Source organism: Larimichthys crocea, chromosome III (assembly GCF_000972845.2).
Source record: "Larimichthys crocea isolate SSNF chromosome III, L_crocea_2.0, whole genome shotgun sequence".
NCBI lineage: Eukaryota > Metazoa > Chordata > Actinopteri > Sciaenidae > Larimichthys > Larimichthys crocea.
The window spans coordinates 18277094-18291708 of NC_040013.1; the positions used below are offsets into that span (position 1 = coordinate 18277094).

At 40.5% G+C, this 14615-nt stretch overlaps 1 protein-coding gene across 1 annotated transcript; it reads left to right on the top strand.

Annotated features, from left to right (window-relative positions):
- Positions 1-378: 378 nt before the first annotated feature.
- Positions 379-12478, top strand: LOC104929662 (bifunctional 3'-phosphoadenosine 5'-phosphosulfate synthase 2). The gene is made up of 12 exons (XM_010744246.3): positions 379-940; positions 3062-3176; positions 3272-3507; positions 3681-3819; positions 4011-4129; positions 7624-7737; positions 8156-8267; positions 9520-9725; positions 9831-9966; positions 10928-11196; positions 11294-11523; positions 11691-12478. Exons 1-12 carry the CDS (start codon positions 914-916, stop codon positions 11830-11832), a joined length of 1845 nt encoding a protein of 614 aa, XP_010742548.3. The 5' UTR covers positions 379-913; the 3' UTR covers positions 11833-12478.
- The last annotated feature ends 2137 nt before the right edge of the window (positions 12479-14615 follow it).

Consider the following 14615-nt stretch of genomic DNA (forward strand, 5'->3'; position numbering starts at 1 on the left):
GATTATATCTCAACATCTCACAGCAGGTCATTAGAAAGGATGGATAATGGCTTTATTCAGTATCTATTACTAAAATTGGCATTGGCTAGATGGATTAAAACGCTTACTCTTGAAACTGCAGGCTTTTAAAGGGTGCATTAGTGGATAATACTAATATTAATTCATAGTGCGACTCTCAAAGCTGTTCTTTAATCTCACATACAGGAATTTGTTTGTCTTGAGCAGGGTAACCTGTAAACCTCATTTTTACTCGACATTTCCTGGGTTATAACTTTAAAAGCTTGGGTTGGTTTTTTCCACTTCTGTAATTTTGCGGACACGTCTTTGTAACGGATCGCGGAAATGGTTTATATTTCTTCACAGTAGAGAGAGTAACATAACACTTTCTGCCATTTTCTCTGAGTGTGTTTAACGGTCCCGGTTAAAGTAAGTCACTGATTTGTTTTTCTAAGCGGGGCTGGGTGTTGGTTCAAGCCCGCTGTCTTCATGGAGCAGCGATGATATGACTAAGGACACTTTATTTATTAAAGACAAAAAAGGCGTGTGTGATTTAACACTACTGTAAAGTGAATATCATGTCCAGCCTCCGGCCAAGATCTACCGGGTTTAGTGCTCGGCCCAGTTGTGTCGTTATGCCAGAGTATTGGTCGGTACATTGCAAATTATAAAAGAGGAGGAGGAGGAGAAGTGCAGGAGGCTGGGCCAGCGGAATGCTACGTGTCTTGGAAGTCCCTTTTAAACCCCCCTTCGTCTTCTGCGATTACTGCAAGCCAAAAAAGTTTGGAAGTTACAACCGGAGCAAGCGGCAGACTGCCCTCCCCTTCATCCAGGCCTCTCTCTCTCTCTCTGTGCGTGTGTGCGTGTGTGTTCGAGCCCGGTGATCCAGCAGCAGCGGCGGCAGCAGTGGTGCGAAATGTCCGGGGTGAAAAAGCTTCGTACGGTAAGTAGATCTGGAGATGAGTGGCAGACTAAGAGAGACAGAGAAAGAGCTGAAATACAAACTGTCATTAGATTAGTCAAAAGTGGAGCCAAGTGTGTGTTTGTGAGTCGCCCTGCGTCCCAGATTCAAAACTCCACCCAAGTATGAGTTTAAAAAAAAAATCTGACTCTGCGTTATGTTTTCTGATTGTTGGATCCTCTCTTTAAAAAAAAAAAAAAATGCGATCGGACAGAAAAATCACCAAAAAAAAAAAAAAGTGGACACGGTTGTGTTTTATCTCTGAAGTGACCCCTCTTTTTAAAAACTCACTTTTTCTGCCTCTTTTTTTTTCCTGTAACCATCTACCAGGTGTGATGGTTACAGCCTTGACTCTGAATAGGCCGGTTGTTGTAGTAACATATCCCCATGTCAATTTGGCCCATTCATAAACGTTGGGTGTCTTGTGAGAGCAGAGAGAGGGGTGGGAGAAAGAAGCCACTGTGAAAACTGCAGGCTTGATGCTGCACAGGAATTCAGCTGAGAACAAGTCAGTGGAAAGACCACTCATGAACTATGCACAGACCTATCTGTTGTTCAAGGTGTGCACCATCACAGACAGAGAATAATAGACTGCTCAATGATTAGTTGCAGGCCTGAAATTCCATATATGTGATTGTTACACCCTTGTCTGCACACAACAGTATGCATTAAAGCGTTCAAGCATGCCGTGGTGTGAGTCATGAAGTAATTAAGTGTACGTTATGTACTTTGTCAAACTATTTTTCACTATTGCACATGCGCCTTAAGTTGAGGTTGAGATCTTATCGTAGTTTCATCAATTAGGATTTCCTGTGAGAGAAACAAGTGTGTAGCACATTTCTTACACAGGAATGCAGTTGAAGGAGCTTTTCTAAAAGTGAAATGGGTTCAAATGAAGTAAGATTAATAATAGGAAGTGAAGCAATGCGTTCGGATGAAAGCACGTCTGAAGAGAGCAGACCCTAGAACTTAAAAAAATGTAAAATCCAGCACTGTTTATGATTTTTATGACGAAGGAGCAACAGACTCAAAAACAAATAAAACATCATGTTCCTATGACTGTTCAAAGGAAGAAGGAAAGGATCAAGGATGTTGGCAGTCTCTGATGGATGGAGTGAACGTGTCTCCCATGTTTGGAAGAATAGTGGCTGTTTGTCCACGGCTCATATGGCGGGCTGTGTACATGCATTTGGAGAAGATTAAGCTCTTCACCAGAGCATGTGAAGTAAATTTTGCATTGCTTACTAGCAGCGAGCTGAAATGTAGGCCATGGTAAGCAAACGCCCTTTGATGACAATGACAGTAGTGTATAATTACATCCTTCTGCAGTATTGAATGAATCACTTCTAACAAACTAAGTAGTATTTGGTTTAATATAGTACCAAGAACGATAAACATGATTTGTTTCATGATCCCCTCTTAGGTTTTTGTTTGAAACACATCTTTATGTGTCCAGGCCGATGACTTTTAAAGTCACTAATTGAGATTATCAGGTGGAGACTGAAACACTGCGACGGTCTATTCAGACATGTATGCACAGGGAGGAGTAATGACTGAGAGGATGAGGAGGAGGAGAGGAGGAGGAGGAGGAGGAGGGGTGAGCATGCAAAAAGTGAAGCCATGGGATGGTTGTAGGGATGAAGGGAGAGTGGGTGCAGAGGGCGAACGTGTGGGCACGAGCACTGCCACATCATCGCTGGACTGCAGGCAGCACACTGGACACATTGTCCAATCAGTCCTCCACCTCCCTCCCATCTCCTCCATGCCTCCCTCCTCTCCTCTACCCCTCCCCTCCAGAAGTCAATACAGCCCCATTTATCTGCAGTCTGGTCCACATAGTCACTTAAGACTGGGTGTGTTCAACCACAAACTCTCGGTACTCTGTGTAATACTATCCAAATGCCATAAATCCAGTCAGTTTACATGAGCTAATAAGTCAGGCCTGAGGTGGGAATGTGTGTGTGCATAGTAAACATACCTATACACACACACATAGGTATGTTAGGTTATATAGGCTGAATAAATGTATTACAATTACAATACATTTTATCCTCAGAACACCTTTAGTTAGCCTCAATATGAGCCTGTGTTCGTCTCTTTCAGGATCTCAACAGGTCAACTAATGTGGTGTACCAGGCCCACCATGTCAGCCGGAGCAAGAGAGGGCAGGTCGTGGGCACCAGGGGAGGCTTCAGAGGCTGTACCATCTGGCTCACTGGTAAATCTCACTAGTTTTATACGATATCTATGTATTGCTACGTGCATTGGATTAAGTTTTTGCTGATATGTCTCAATATCACAATTCCCCACTAGGTTTGTCAGGTGCCGGGAAGACTACCATCAGCTTCGCCCTGGAAGAGTACCTTGTGTCCCATGCTATCCCTTGCTACTCGCTGGACGGCGACAACATTCGCCATGGCCTGAACAAGAATCTGGGCTTCTCTGCTGAAGACCGCGAGGAGAACATCCGTCGTATCGCTGAGGTGGCCAAACTGTTTGCTGATGCCGGGCTGGTGTGCGTCACTAGTTTCATCTCTCCTTTCAGCAAGGTCAGAAAACAGTTACCATAGTTTTCTTGTGTGATACTGATACTGATACTATACTAGTTTTTATATCCAAAATCAAAAGTACCAGAGATTGGAGTACACTTTAAACTCTTTTATTTCTCTCTTATTCTTATCATATTTGAAATGAAATATATTTGTACTATTTTCTTCCACAGGATCGTGAAGAAGCCAGGAAGATCCATGCAAGTGCCGGGCTGCCATTTTTCGAAGTGTTTATTCACGCTCCTCTTGAGGTGTGTGAGAGCAGGGATGTAAAAGGACTTTATAAGAAGGCTCGTGCTGGAGAGATTAAAGGTCAGTTTAAAAAATATGTGAACCTCATAAACTTTCTCAAAACTTTCTACATTTTATTACTCCATGAGTCACTATACAAGTAATGCCAAGCTTTGTCTAAACTGCCGAGTCATTCGCTCGTCGTTAAAGTTGTAAAAAGTAAGAAATGGTGTTGTTACGGTTCCTTACATGTTTTTTACGTGTGTTGCCAGGTTTCACTGGGATCGATTCAGATTATGAGCGACCTGAGGTTCCAGATCTTGTACTGAAAACCGGAGAGCTCTCAGTGAACGAATGCCTCAGTCAAGTTTTGGAGCTGCTCAGGGATCAGGTAGGTTCAACCAGGGGCGGACTGGGACAAAAAATCGGCCCTGGCATTTTGGACCAGACCAGCCCACAATAGTAAAAATAGTCTAATAAGAAATTAGAATGCTGCCCACTGACTTATTGTTGTTGGTGAATGGTGAACAAGTTTTCTCACATTAAAGACTATTTCGTTTAGAATAAAGACATAAAAGTAGGCTACTAAGCTCGGCTTATTTTCTCATCCAGCCAGTGTAGCCTACAATGTCTTACAGTCAAAATAACGCTAATGCTCATTTCACCTGCATTAAACTAACCAACTTGGCCATAGGGCAATAGACAGAATTATTTGATTGACATTTTATCATATTCATCAAAGGGTTGGGTGGCTTTATCCCACTCGTTGCATTTCATACATGTTCTGACAGTAGTCCAGTTTACCGCAGGTTCAACAACATGCTCCTGTTGATTGTCAAACAAACCATTCAAATTTATTTATGACAAATATTAATACCAATCAGTCAGTACACATAATTATATATCCCTATTTACACAAGAGAGCTCTCAGTGAACGAATGCCTCAGTCAAGTTTTGGAGCTGTTCAGGGATCAGGTAGGTTCAACCAGGGGCGGACTGGGACAAAAAATCGGCCCTGGTATTTTGGACCAGACCAGCCCACAACATTTGATAACACACCTTTTCAGTCTTTTTAGTGCAACTGTGCAAGTCTTTAAAACAACATACCTTGAGCCATGCAATGACTTAACAGGAATCAGTGAGAGTGGACACGTTAAACACTTCCAAACTTGTCATTTATTAACATATAAAAATACACTCAATCACAGTAATGAATCTGAAGGCAGCATTCATCCTATTGGGTGTGCCTGTGTGTTTCAGGGAGGAAGAAAAGAGAAAGAGAAAGAATGGTGATGAGAAATGATGGATCAGATCTAGATATTCCAAGAGTGATACTCAATAAATTGTGAACTTACCCAGTCAGAAAGGATGAATAAACACTGGAATGAACTCTGAACTGGTCAACGCTGTATAACACTAGCAATGAACCAAATTATGTCATTTTAAAAAGTGTTATTTTCTTTCATTGTAGGCTAACTTACATTGTCTTTAGCCACCTAGCTACATAAAACAGCCCATTTTTTTCCAGGCCTATAGGAGCTTACCCGAGGACTACTAGTTGAACAAAGAAATTGAGAGTGCTAACTCTTCACTTTTCACTCACATTTTTAGTGAGTGGTGGTGGCTTTAAATATGCCTAGGCTAGAATTACTAGAATGTACAGATACCTGCAGCTGCATTCACATAACATAGACAAAATGATATCATTTTTAAAAGTGAGAGTTTCTATCAGTTACAGTATGTAGCCTACATTGTCCCTACCATCTAGGCTACATAAAGAGCTGCTTTATTTGCAGGACAAAAAAGCAACTTAGCCAATAGGCCAGCCTCAAAAAAGCAACTTAGCCAATAGGCCAGCCTAGTACTCACCCCACAAATAATAATAGTCTAATAAGAAATTAGAATGCTGCCCACTGACTTATTGTTGTTGGTGAATGGTGAACAAGTTTTCTCACATTAAAGACTATTTCGTTTAGAATAAAGACATAAAAGTAGGCTACTAAGCTCGGCTTATTTTCTCATCCAGCCAGTGTAGCCTACAATGTCTTACAGTCAAAATAACGCTAATGCTCATTTCACCTGCATTAAACTAACCAACTTGGCCATAGGGCAATAGACAGAATTATTTGATTGACATTTTATCATATTCATCAAAGGGTTGGGTGGCTTTATCCCACTCATTGCATTTCATACATGTTCTGACAGTAGTCCAGTTTACCGCAGGTTCAACAACATGCTCCTGTTGATTGTCAAACAAACCATTCAAATTTATTTATGACAAATATTAATACCAATCAGTCAGTACACATAATTATATATCCCTATTTACACAAGGGGCTAGTTTCGCAAAAGAAAGCTTTAGGGATGGGCTGTACTAGATGGCTTTAACAAACCAAACAATGATTTCTGAGGCAGAAAAAAACAGTCACAGATCCAGTTCCCATATGTTATTCAACTATCAGTATTTTCATTACACGCATAAATACACACACGTGCACAACACAGGACATATAGACATGCACCAGTAGGTAGATGTCAGTGTGACGGGGCTGCCATGAAGACAGCGCTGGGGAGGATACAATTTTCTAAAGATGACATTCTGCATATTGCTTAATGAACGCCCAAAGGCAAACCCTGTCACTCTGCGCTACAGTAGGCGTTGATTAATTGCCACACATCTGTCTTGTTGAACTGCGACTGATTGGCCAGAATACCCGAACAGTCATGCTTCCATGGAGTTGGGGTGAAATGACACATCATGACTGCATTATAATTATGTGAACTGCAACTTAAATGTAACTATTGAATGATTTAGTGCAGTATTATTAAGCAGCCCTTAATATTATTACATTTTCAAAAAATTATGTATGGCTAGAAGAAGATCTGTGATCACTGGAGATTTATTTTTCAGCCTTCAACAGTACCTAGACCTGAATACACTTGGAACAAACATTTATATGCTGAAACTTTGCCTGACAGGACAGACAATCAGCTGTATCAACAGTTTTTTTTGGAGGATAAAACTCCATGGTGTGACTCCCACTAGGGGTCGCCAAAGCTTCACGGGGGGTTTATGAGTTTTTACGTACTGTTATTGTTATGCATCAGATATAATGCAGTGGGTTTTAAAAATACAATTAAGTGTCCTGTTCATTAAATCGGTCTTGGGTTCAAACACAACATTCTGATAGTGTTGACTGTGAACCTTTTTTATTTTTTGAGTGTCTTTAATAAAGTTATAATATCCATTATCTGTATCTGTAGCCGCTTATCCTCATCAGAGTCACGGTGGGGCTGGAGCCTATCCCAGCTGACTTTGGGCGAGAGGCGGGATACACCCTGGACAAAACGCCAGCTCATAAAGTTATAATAATAATTTAAAAAATGACAAACTAATTCCTTATTAGAATAAATGTTCATGAAAACATTTTAGAGGGCACTGTAGACTAATGCTGATTCATAAAAAAGGAGAAGAGAGACGGGAAGAAAGTCCATGTGTTTTCTGTCAGCTGCCTGGCATTTAACAGGAAAATCAGGTTTAGGTGTGTCATCATGATTTACTATAGAAATGTACTCTGTGTGAAACCTGAAAGGAATTTCACCCACAAATGTTTGTCAAATAAACCTCAAATTAAACTTTTTAGGATGAGTTCAATATTTTTTAAGGCTTCACTCCACTTATGGATGCTAACTAGCTACAAAAGTTAAAATATAGCAAAATATGTTGAACTAAAACTGTAGCATCTACAACTAAAGAGCAAACACACATACACACACATTTCTTTATTGATTAATTGAGAAATGAATGAGTTATTTGTTGCAGTCTTACAGTACAGACCGTATCCAGATAAAATATTAACGTTCCCTTTCTCTCCTTGTATATAGAATATTGTACCAGGCGAGATCATGGAGGAGCTGAATGAACTATTTGTTCCGGAGAACAAGCTGAACCTCGCTGTGGCTGACGCAAACACGCTTCCCACCATCAGCATCACCAAGGTAACCCATCTGTCCAGTACATACTGACTGTATGCTTCTTTTTTATCACACAGCAAACGAGCAAAGGGGTCGATAGTGGTAGTGGCAGAGCTGCCCATGATATATCCATAAACATTCCCTACTGTTTGTACTGATGTAACTCGTCCGACTCCCTAATCAACTACTAATAAAGACATAAAAGCCAACCAGGCATCCAGCAGTGAGCTTGTCTTATCGAATTACTGTTCGGGTTTCCTGGAGGTGAATGATGATTTGTACCAAAAGAAGAAGATTCATCGTGTAATTACAGACTTTTACAATGCACCGAATTCATTGCTTCTCTCAGGAGGAAACACATGTTGTGAAATGTTGCGTACACATCTTCAGTATTGTCTGTCTTTCATGCTGTTTCTAATGAGTTATTTTTCTTCGTCCACAGTTGGATCTACAGTGGGTGCAGGTTTTGGCAGAGGGCTGGGCTAGCCCTCTAAAGGGCTTCATGAGGGAGAGAGAGTTCCTCCAGGTCTTGCACTTTGGAAACCTGCTGGATGGTAAGAGACAACTGCACCGTCAAATTACTCTTCCTATAACCAGCCAGGACAGTATCTTTAAAATAAACTGCCCTGAAAGCCATGAACAGCAGTGTAGCATCAATCAGATTAGACTGGGGGTCCTCTTTTAAACTGAAATCCTCTTATTTTAAGTCATTGTGCAGTTTATTTTAAGCAGAACTGTACAACAGAAACAAAAGAAACAGAACTACCCACACAAAGAAACAAGACAGGTCCACCCCATAGGTGACTGGAAGACAACTGAACATACCATAAATATGAGAAGATAAAACAGGCTGTAAAATCAAAGACTCTACACATACAACACAGTCTTTTTTAAAACAATGGACCACATATCTGTGCGTTTTCTTTTTCTTTTTTTCTTTTTTTTACACAATCTGCTGTTTCCTAATCACCAGTCTGTTTTACAGTCTGCTCATGCAAACCAGCTCATATATATCACAGGGTTCCTACTCCTCTTACTGTACATATACAACATAGTATAGTCATAAAAATCAGGGTTAACTTGTTTGTTCCTATTTATTACATGTCTTGAGGGCACTTCCTTTTATTGCTGTTTTACTGAGACTGGCAGGGTAAGGTAAAGTTCAGGTTAATGTATGAATAGAGGGATTCCAGGACAGAATGAGCCAGGGACAGGCCAGAGAGGTGACATCTAGATTGGGGACATACTGGCTACTCATTATTTATTTAAGGGTTTTTCTTTAAAATTCCCGTAACAATAATAAAAATGTCATTTTGAACAAAATTCATATATTTATTAAGATAACAACCAAGATATTTAAATTAATCCATACACTTTAGGTCAGTTTCCAGCCTGTTTTGTTTGACATAACCCCACAGCCCCTTTCATTGATTCAAAAACCCTTTATCAACACCATCCACCAAGGTCTAAATGTGTTCATTTAAACTGATATTGAAACTGGGTGTTAATTAAACAAGTGGATATTACAGTTTTTTATTACAGTGTTTTTGTTTTTTTTCTCGCTTGTTAACTAGTTTTAACACACTCTCTATGTAACGTGGTGATCAGGTGTTACAGTTGAGTTACTTTACCACATGCCCCCTGGCACTAGCAGGAGTACTCCTAAGTATCTCTGGTTGGGAATCACTATTCTTATCCCCAAACATAATTCTGAAGTTACGTATGGGTTGTGATATATTCTTAGTATCCAAACAAATATTTGTTTCGGTTCACTGGTTGAGATCACTGCATCCTCTTCTGTCTCAGGCGGGGCCATCAACTTGTCTGTTCCCATCGTCCTGCCTGTTAGTGCTGAGACCAAGCAGGAGTTGGACGGCTGTGCGGCTGTAGCTCTAGAGTACCAGGGTTCACGCGTGGCTATTCTCAGGAACCCGGAGTTCTATGAAAACCGCAAAGAGGAACGCTGTGCCAGACAGTGGGGAACCACTTGTCCACAACACCCTTACATTAAGGTAATAAGGCATCCATCACGCACCTGTGCCTGATGATTGCATCCTCCTACGTCATATTTTAGTCAGCAAGGAGTAACCAATACTTTTTTCTGTCGCCTTGTGTAGATGGTCATGGAGGGAGGTGATTGGCTTGTAGGTGGTGACCTGGAGGTGCTGGAGCAAATCAAATGGAACGATGGACTTGACCAGTACCGCCTTACTCCACAGGAGCTCAAGCAGAAGTTCAAAGACATGAAAGCAGGTTAGAAAATGTATATCACTAATAAAACTACTATAACAATCAGGGAACAGAAAATGGCATACACGTTGTTTTAAGTAGTAAGTATCTCTTGTAAGTACCAATGTATTTAGCAGTGCACAATTTGTCTTTCAGAAGAACTTGACAAAGGACCAGATGAAATAAAAGGGTAAATTTAAAGCTGCATGGTGATGTTTGTTATCTGTGTTCAGTGGTGACACTCCCTCGTGTCATTTATTTATCTACACTACAACACAATATGTATTTTAATGTTTTCTTTAAGTATTCTTTGCTGCCCCGTGGTCCTGAGTTTTGTTACCGGTGCAAGCATGTTGTGTTGTGCACTTAACGGATTAGACTGACAATATTCTATATTTGCTTATGGTTAATGAACCCCATGAAAAGACCAAAACCAACAATGAGTTACTCCTATTCTTGTTATTCTATATTTATTCCTACTCAAAATGATTCCCCAAAATAGCAGAACACTATTGATGTTGCATAGGAGGACGTAGTGTTTTTGTCAGGGACTATTTTCTGCTGCAGTATGTTAGTGAGTAATACGTGTGTCAGTGAGTGTGCCAATACATGTAGTATTGACACAAAATAAACAATAATCCTCATGTTCATGGTGATGTCACCCAGTGCAGCATTGTGGCTCATTAATGAGTTTTAAACAGTTTCTTTGCTACACGTACAATTCTTCTTCGGAGGATCAGTTGATTGGTCTCTTCATGGGATCTGTTAACAGTAAGAAATATATAGAATACCAACAGGCTTATCCTTTAACATGAGCACAAAGTCCATTTGTGAAAGGCAGTATGAGCATGTTTGCTGTGACTGCTATTACAATGCACAATATCCTGCACATACTTTGGACTGCACCTGTGACGCTCCACTGTACTGTAATGCTGCTGCCGTTATGTAAACGTTATTTTGTGCTCTTCCATGTTGTCCCCCTTAGATGCTGTATTTGCCTTCCAGCTGCGTAACCCGGTCCACAACGGTCACGCCTTGCTGATGCAGGACACCAAGCGCCGTCTGCTGGAGCGAGGTTACAAGAATCCAGTCCTCCTACTGCACCCACTCGGCGGCTGGACCAAAGATGACGACGTGCCTCTGGACTGGAGGATGAAACAGCATGCTGCCGTCTTAGATGAGGGCATCCTGGACCCAGCCAGCACCATTGTCGCCATCTTCCCTTCACCTATGATGTATGCTGGACCCACAGAGGTGAGCAGTACGGCTGGTTATTGTTTACAATCAGTCCAGCTTTCGACTGTTCAACCATTTACCTAATGTGATTAACCTGCATTTCAATTCTCATCAGGTTCAGTGGCACTGTAGAGCCAGAATGATTGCCGGAGCAAACTTCTACATCGTTGGCCGGGACCCTGCAGGCATGCCTCACCCAGAGACTAAAAAGGACCTTTATGACCCCACCCATGGAGGCAAGGTCCTCACCATGGCCCCGGGCCTCACCTCTGTGGAGATCATCCCTTTCAGGGTAGCCGCCTACAACAAGACTAAGAAGGCTATGGACTTTTATGATCCAGAGCGGTGAGTGAAGATTTTTTTTTGTCATTAAGAGTTGAAATATATCATAATATATTCACTCGAAACTACAACCATCTCCACGTCTTGTTGTCATGTACATGTTATTTATTTTGTTAATGAAGAAGACAAAGACTCACCATACTGCCCTACCTCATCCCTCACTCTCTTAGACATGCTGACTTTGAGTTCATCTCTGGAACTAAGATGAGGAACATGGCTCGGAGCGGCGAGAACCCTCCTGATGGCTTCATGGCTCCAAAGGCCTGGAAGGTGTTGGTCGAGTACTACACCTCTCTTCAGAAGGACAAGTAATCAACAAAGCGCTCAGCTCGCCAGTCGACAGCACACTGTAAAACCATTACAGTGGGTTCTTAAAGGGCGTATTTTAGATCCAGTCTTGTTTTATGTATTTAGGATTATGAATGTAGCTTATTATAAATAATGAGTCATTCTGGAAGGGGTGGGTGTTTTGTACAAGTCTCCAAATCAAAATGACTTGTCTTAACAGTTAAAGCATTAAATTTTTACATTCCTATAATATTATGTGATTTATAAATCCATGTATGTTTATATACATATTAACTTAAGCTGTGTATTTTAATAAATTAATGGTAACTTGAGATCTTTCTGTTTAGCACATCCCAACACAGGGAAATCATTTTTGATATTTACCTGTTTGTATGACCTGAATGAAATCAGTCAGTTTCATCACTACCTACAGTGCCTATTTGCTTTACATGTATGGATGTTGATTAATTCATCGTGTGAGATACAACATAGGATTTTTTTTTGTTTTTAATAATGTGAAAGTGCCTTTCTCACAAATGTCAACATTGTAAATCAGAAATAGTTCTTTTCGGCATTTGTCTGATATGACCCGGGGGTGTGCATTCATGTAATAAAGACTTGCAGTTTTAGTAAGTATGTCAGATTCAGTAATAAAGGAGCTTATTTGTTATTAAGGATTATTGGTTACCCCCTAGTACTGAGATAAGATATGTACTTTAATGGCCTGGTTTGAAATGTTTTCTCTGTCCTGATTTTATCTAGGTGCCACTGGTTATGCAATATACCTTACACTGATTTCTCTCTGTACATGGTGCATGCTTATCTGCTGAAGGCTAAAGGTCAGTCCACCGAGCATGGCTGCGGCTAAGGCTGCAAAGTCAAAAGTACAATGCTGCCATCTGCTGGCAATAACTGGTGCAACAAAACACAGAAATAACAGAGCAAGACACTGCTCTGTGAATGCATGTGAAAGGGCAAAGTCATGTTAGGTTTCTCTGAAGAGAAATAGGCTGCACTCATCATGATAATAAGAACAGACCCAAAGATAGTCTTGTGTTTCTACCTGTTTTTTCTGTTAAATGCAGAGTTAGACCAGCAGTAGTCACAGTCAACAGCGGAGTTGTTCTCTAAAATGCTCTAATATCTTGTGCATTGCTTTGTTTGGCTCTCTGGATTGGCTTTGCCAGCTCGATCTTTTATAACAGATTAAGAAGATCCTTAGACGCTTTCAAATTACACTTAAGACATGGTTGATTAAACTTGAAGGACTGATTAATTTTGCCAGTCATTAAGCTGTAAGGGCTTACATTGCTATGAGATGAATGTTCTTCTATGAGGAGAACCAGTCCCCACCTCTAAGTAGCAGATTCCTAATTAGCCTCACACGGGATCAGATCATTTAATCTGCGATGTTCCAGGTAAGCCCATTTAAATCTGCTGAACTGCACCCTGAGTACTTATATAAAATCTCCAACTACTGTACATCCAACACATCATGTCACTGAGAAATGACCAGGACAGCTGCTGGTATAAATCCCTTGTGTCCTACAAGGCCTAATATTTCTGAATATAGGCTAACTCTATTTTAACACCCCCAAAATGAGAGGAGCACACAAGTCACATACTCACTCAGGTGTTCAGTACTGGCATGGAGGTTGATTTGCAAAGCTGCTTATTTAAATATGAAAATGTGTATTGGTTATCACAGATTTTATCTGGAATGCTTTGCACATGTTGCCTGTCTCATAGGCATGAGCTCAAATTATGGACGTGAACGTCATGAATGTGAAACCTTCTCTCATTTTGTGGTTTGCTGTTTGGCTATACCACCTCCAGCACAGTACTGGAATGGAGGAAACGCATCTGAGCTGCAGCTCCATGACCATGACCAAAGATATTCAGTTTACTTTCATAAAGTCACGTGAAAACAAATAAATATTACAAATTAAATACCGGTTCTAGGCCTTTGACCTTTTAGTTGTGGTTCTTAACCCCGTAGTTTTCCTTAATGCTAGTAGGAGAGCATGAAGCAAGGCATTATTGCTGCTACTAAATCCTACACACTTCTCCTTTAACTAGTTGTAACTAAAAAAGGAGGGCCTGCATATTAAATGCTAATCTTCCATTCGTGAACTGACACATTGGTTAATTGACTGTTTCAGCACTAGTTAAGTCAAGTCTAGTGGCTTTTATTGTCATTTCAACCACATACACAGTACACAGATACAAACAGGACTGTGATTTACTAACGACCATAGTGCTACATGAAACATAAAACATAGTGCAAACAGGACTATATTAAAGAGCACACACACAACACAAAATACAATGGGCTACAGAAAGTGCAGTATGTTGAGACAAAACAATTTGTGTGTAACAGACCTGGATGTGAATGTACATTTGGATATATACAGTATAACTATAGTAGGTATATCCAGTAGAGAGGTAGATATTGAACATAGTTATGAATACTATATTCCATTTTTGTCAATAGGTCCCCTTAAATGTTACACAGGGGAGCTTTAAATATCCTCCTCCTCCTCATCATTTCTATTACTTTTTTGTATTTGTAAAGTGTTAAAGGAGCAGTGTGTGGAATTTAGTGGCATCAACAATGTAGTTGCTAGATTGCTTCTAGCATTAAGGAGAAACCAGGGTGGCAAGAACCACGTCTAAAATGTAAAAGGCCTAGAGCCAGTGTTCAATTTGTCCATTCTGTGCTACTCTAGAAACATGGTGACTAGGTATAAAAGACTCATTCTAAGTTAATAAAAACACTATTGTTATTTTCAGGTGATTACACACTA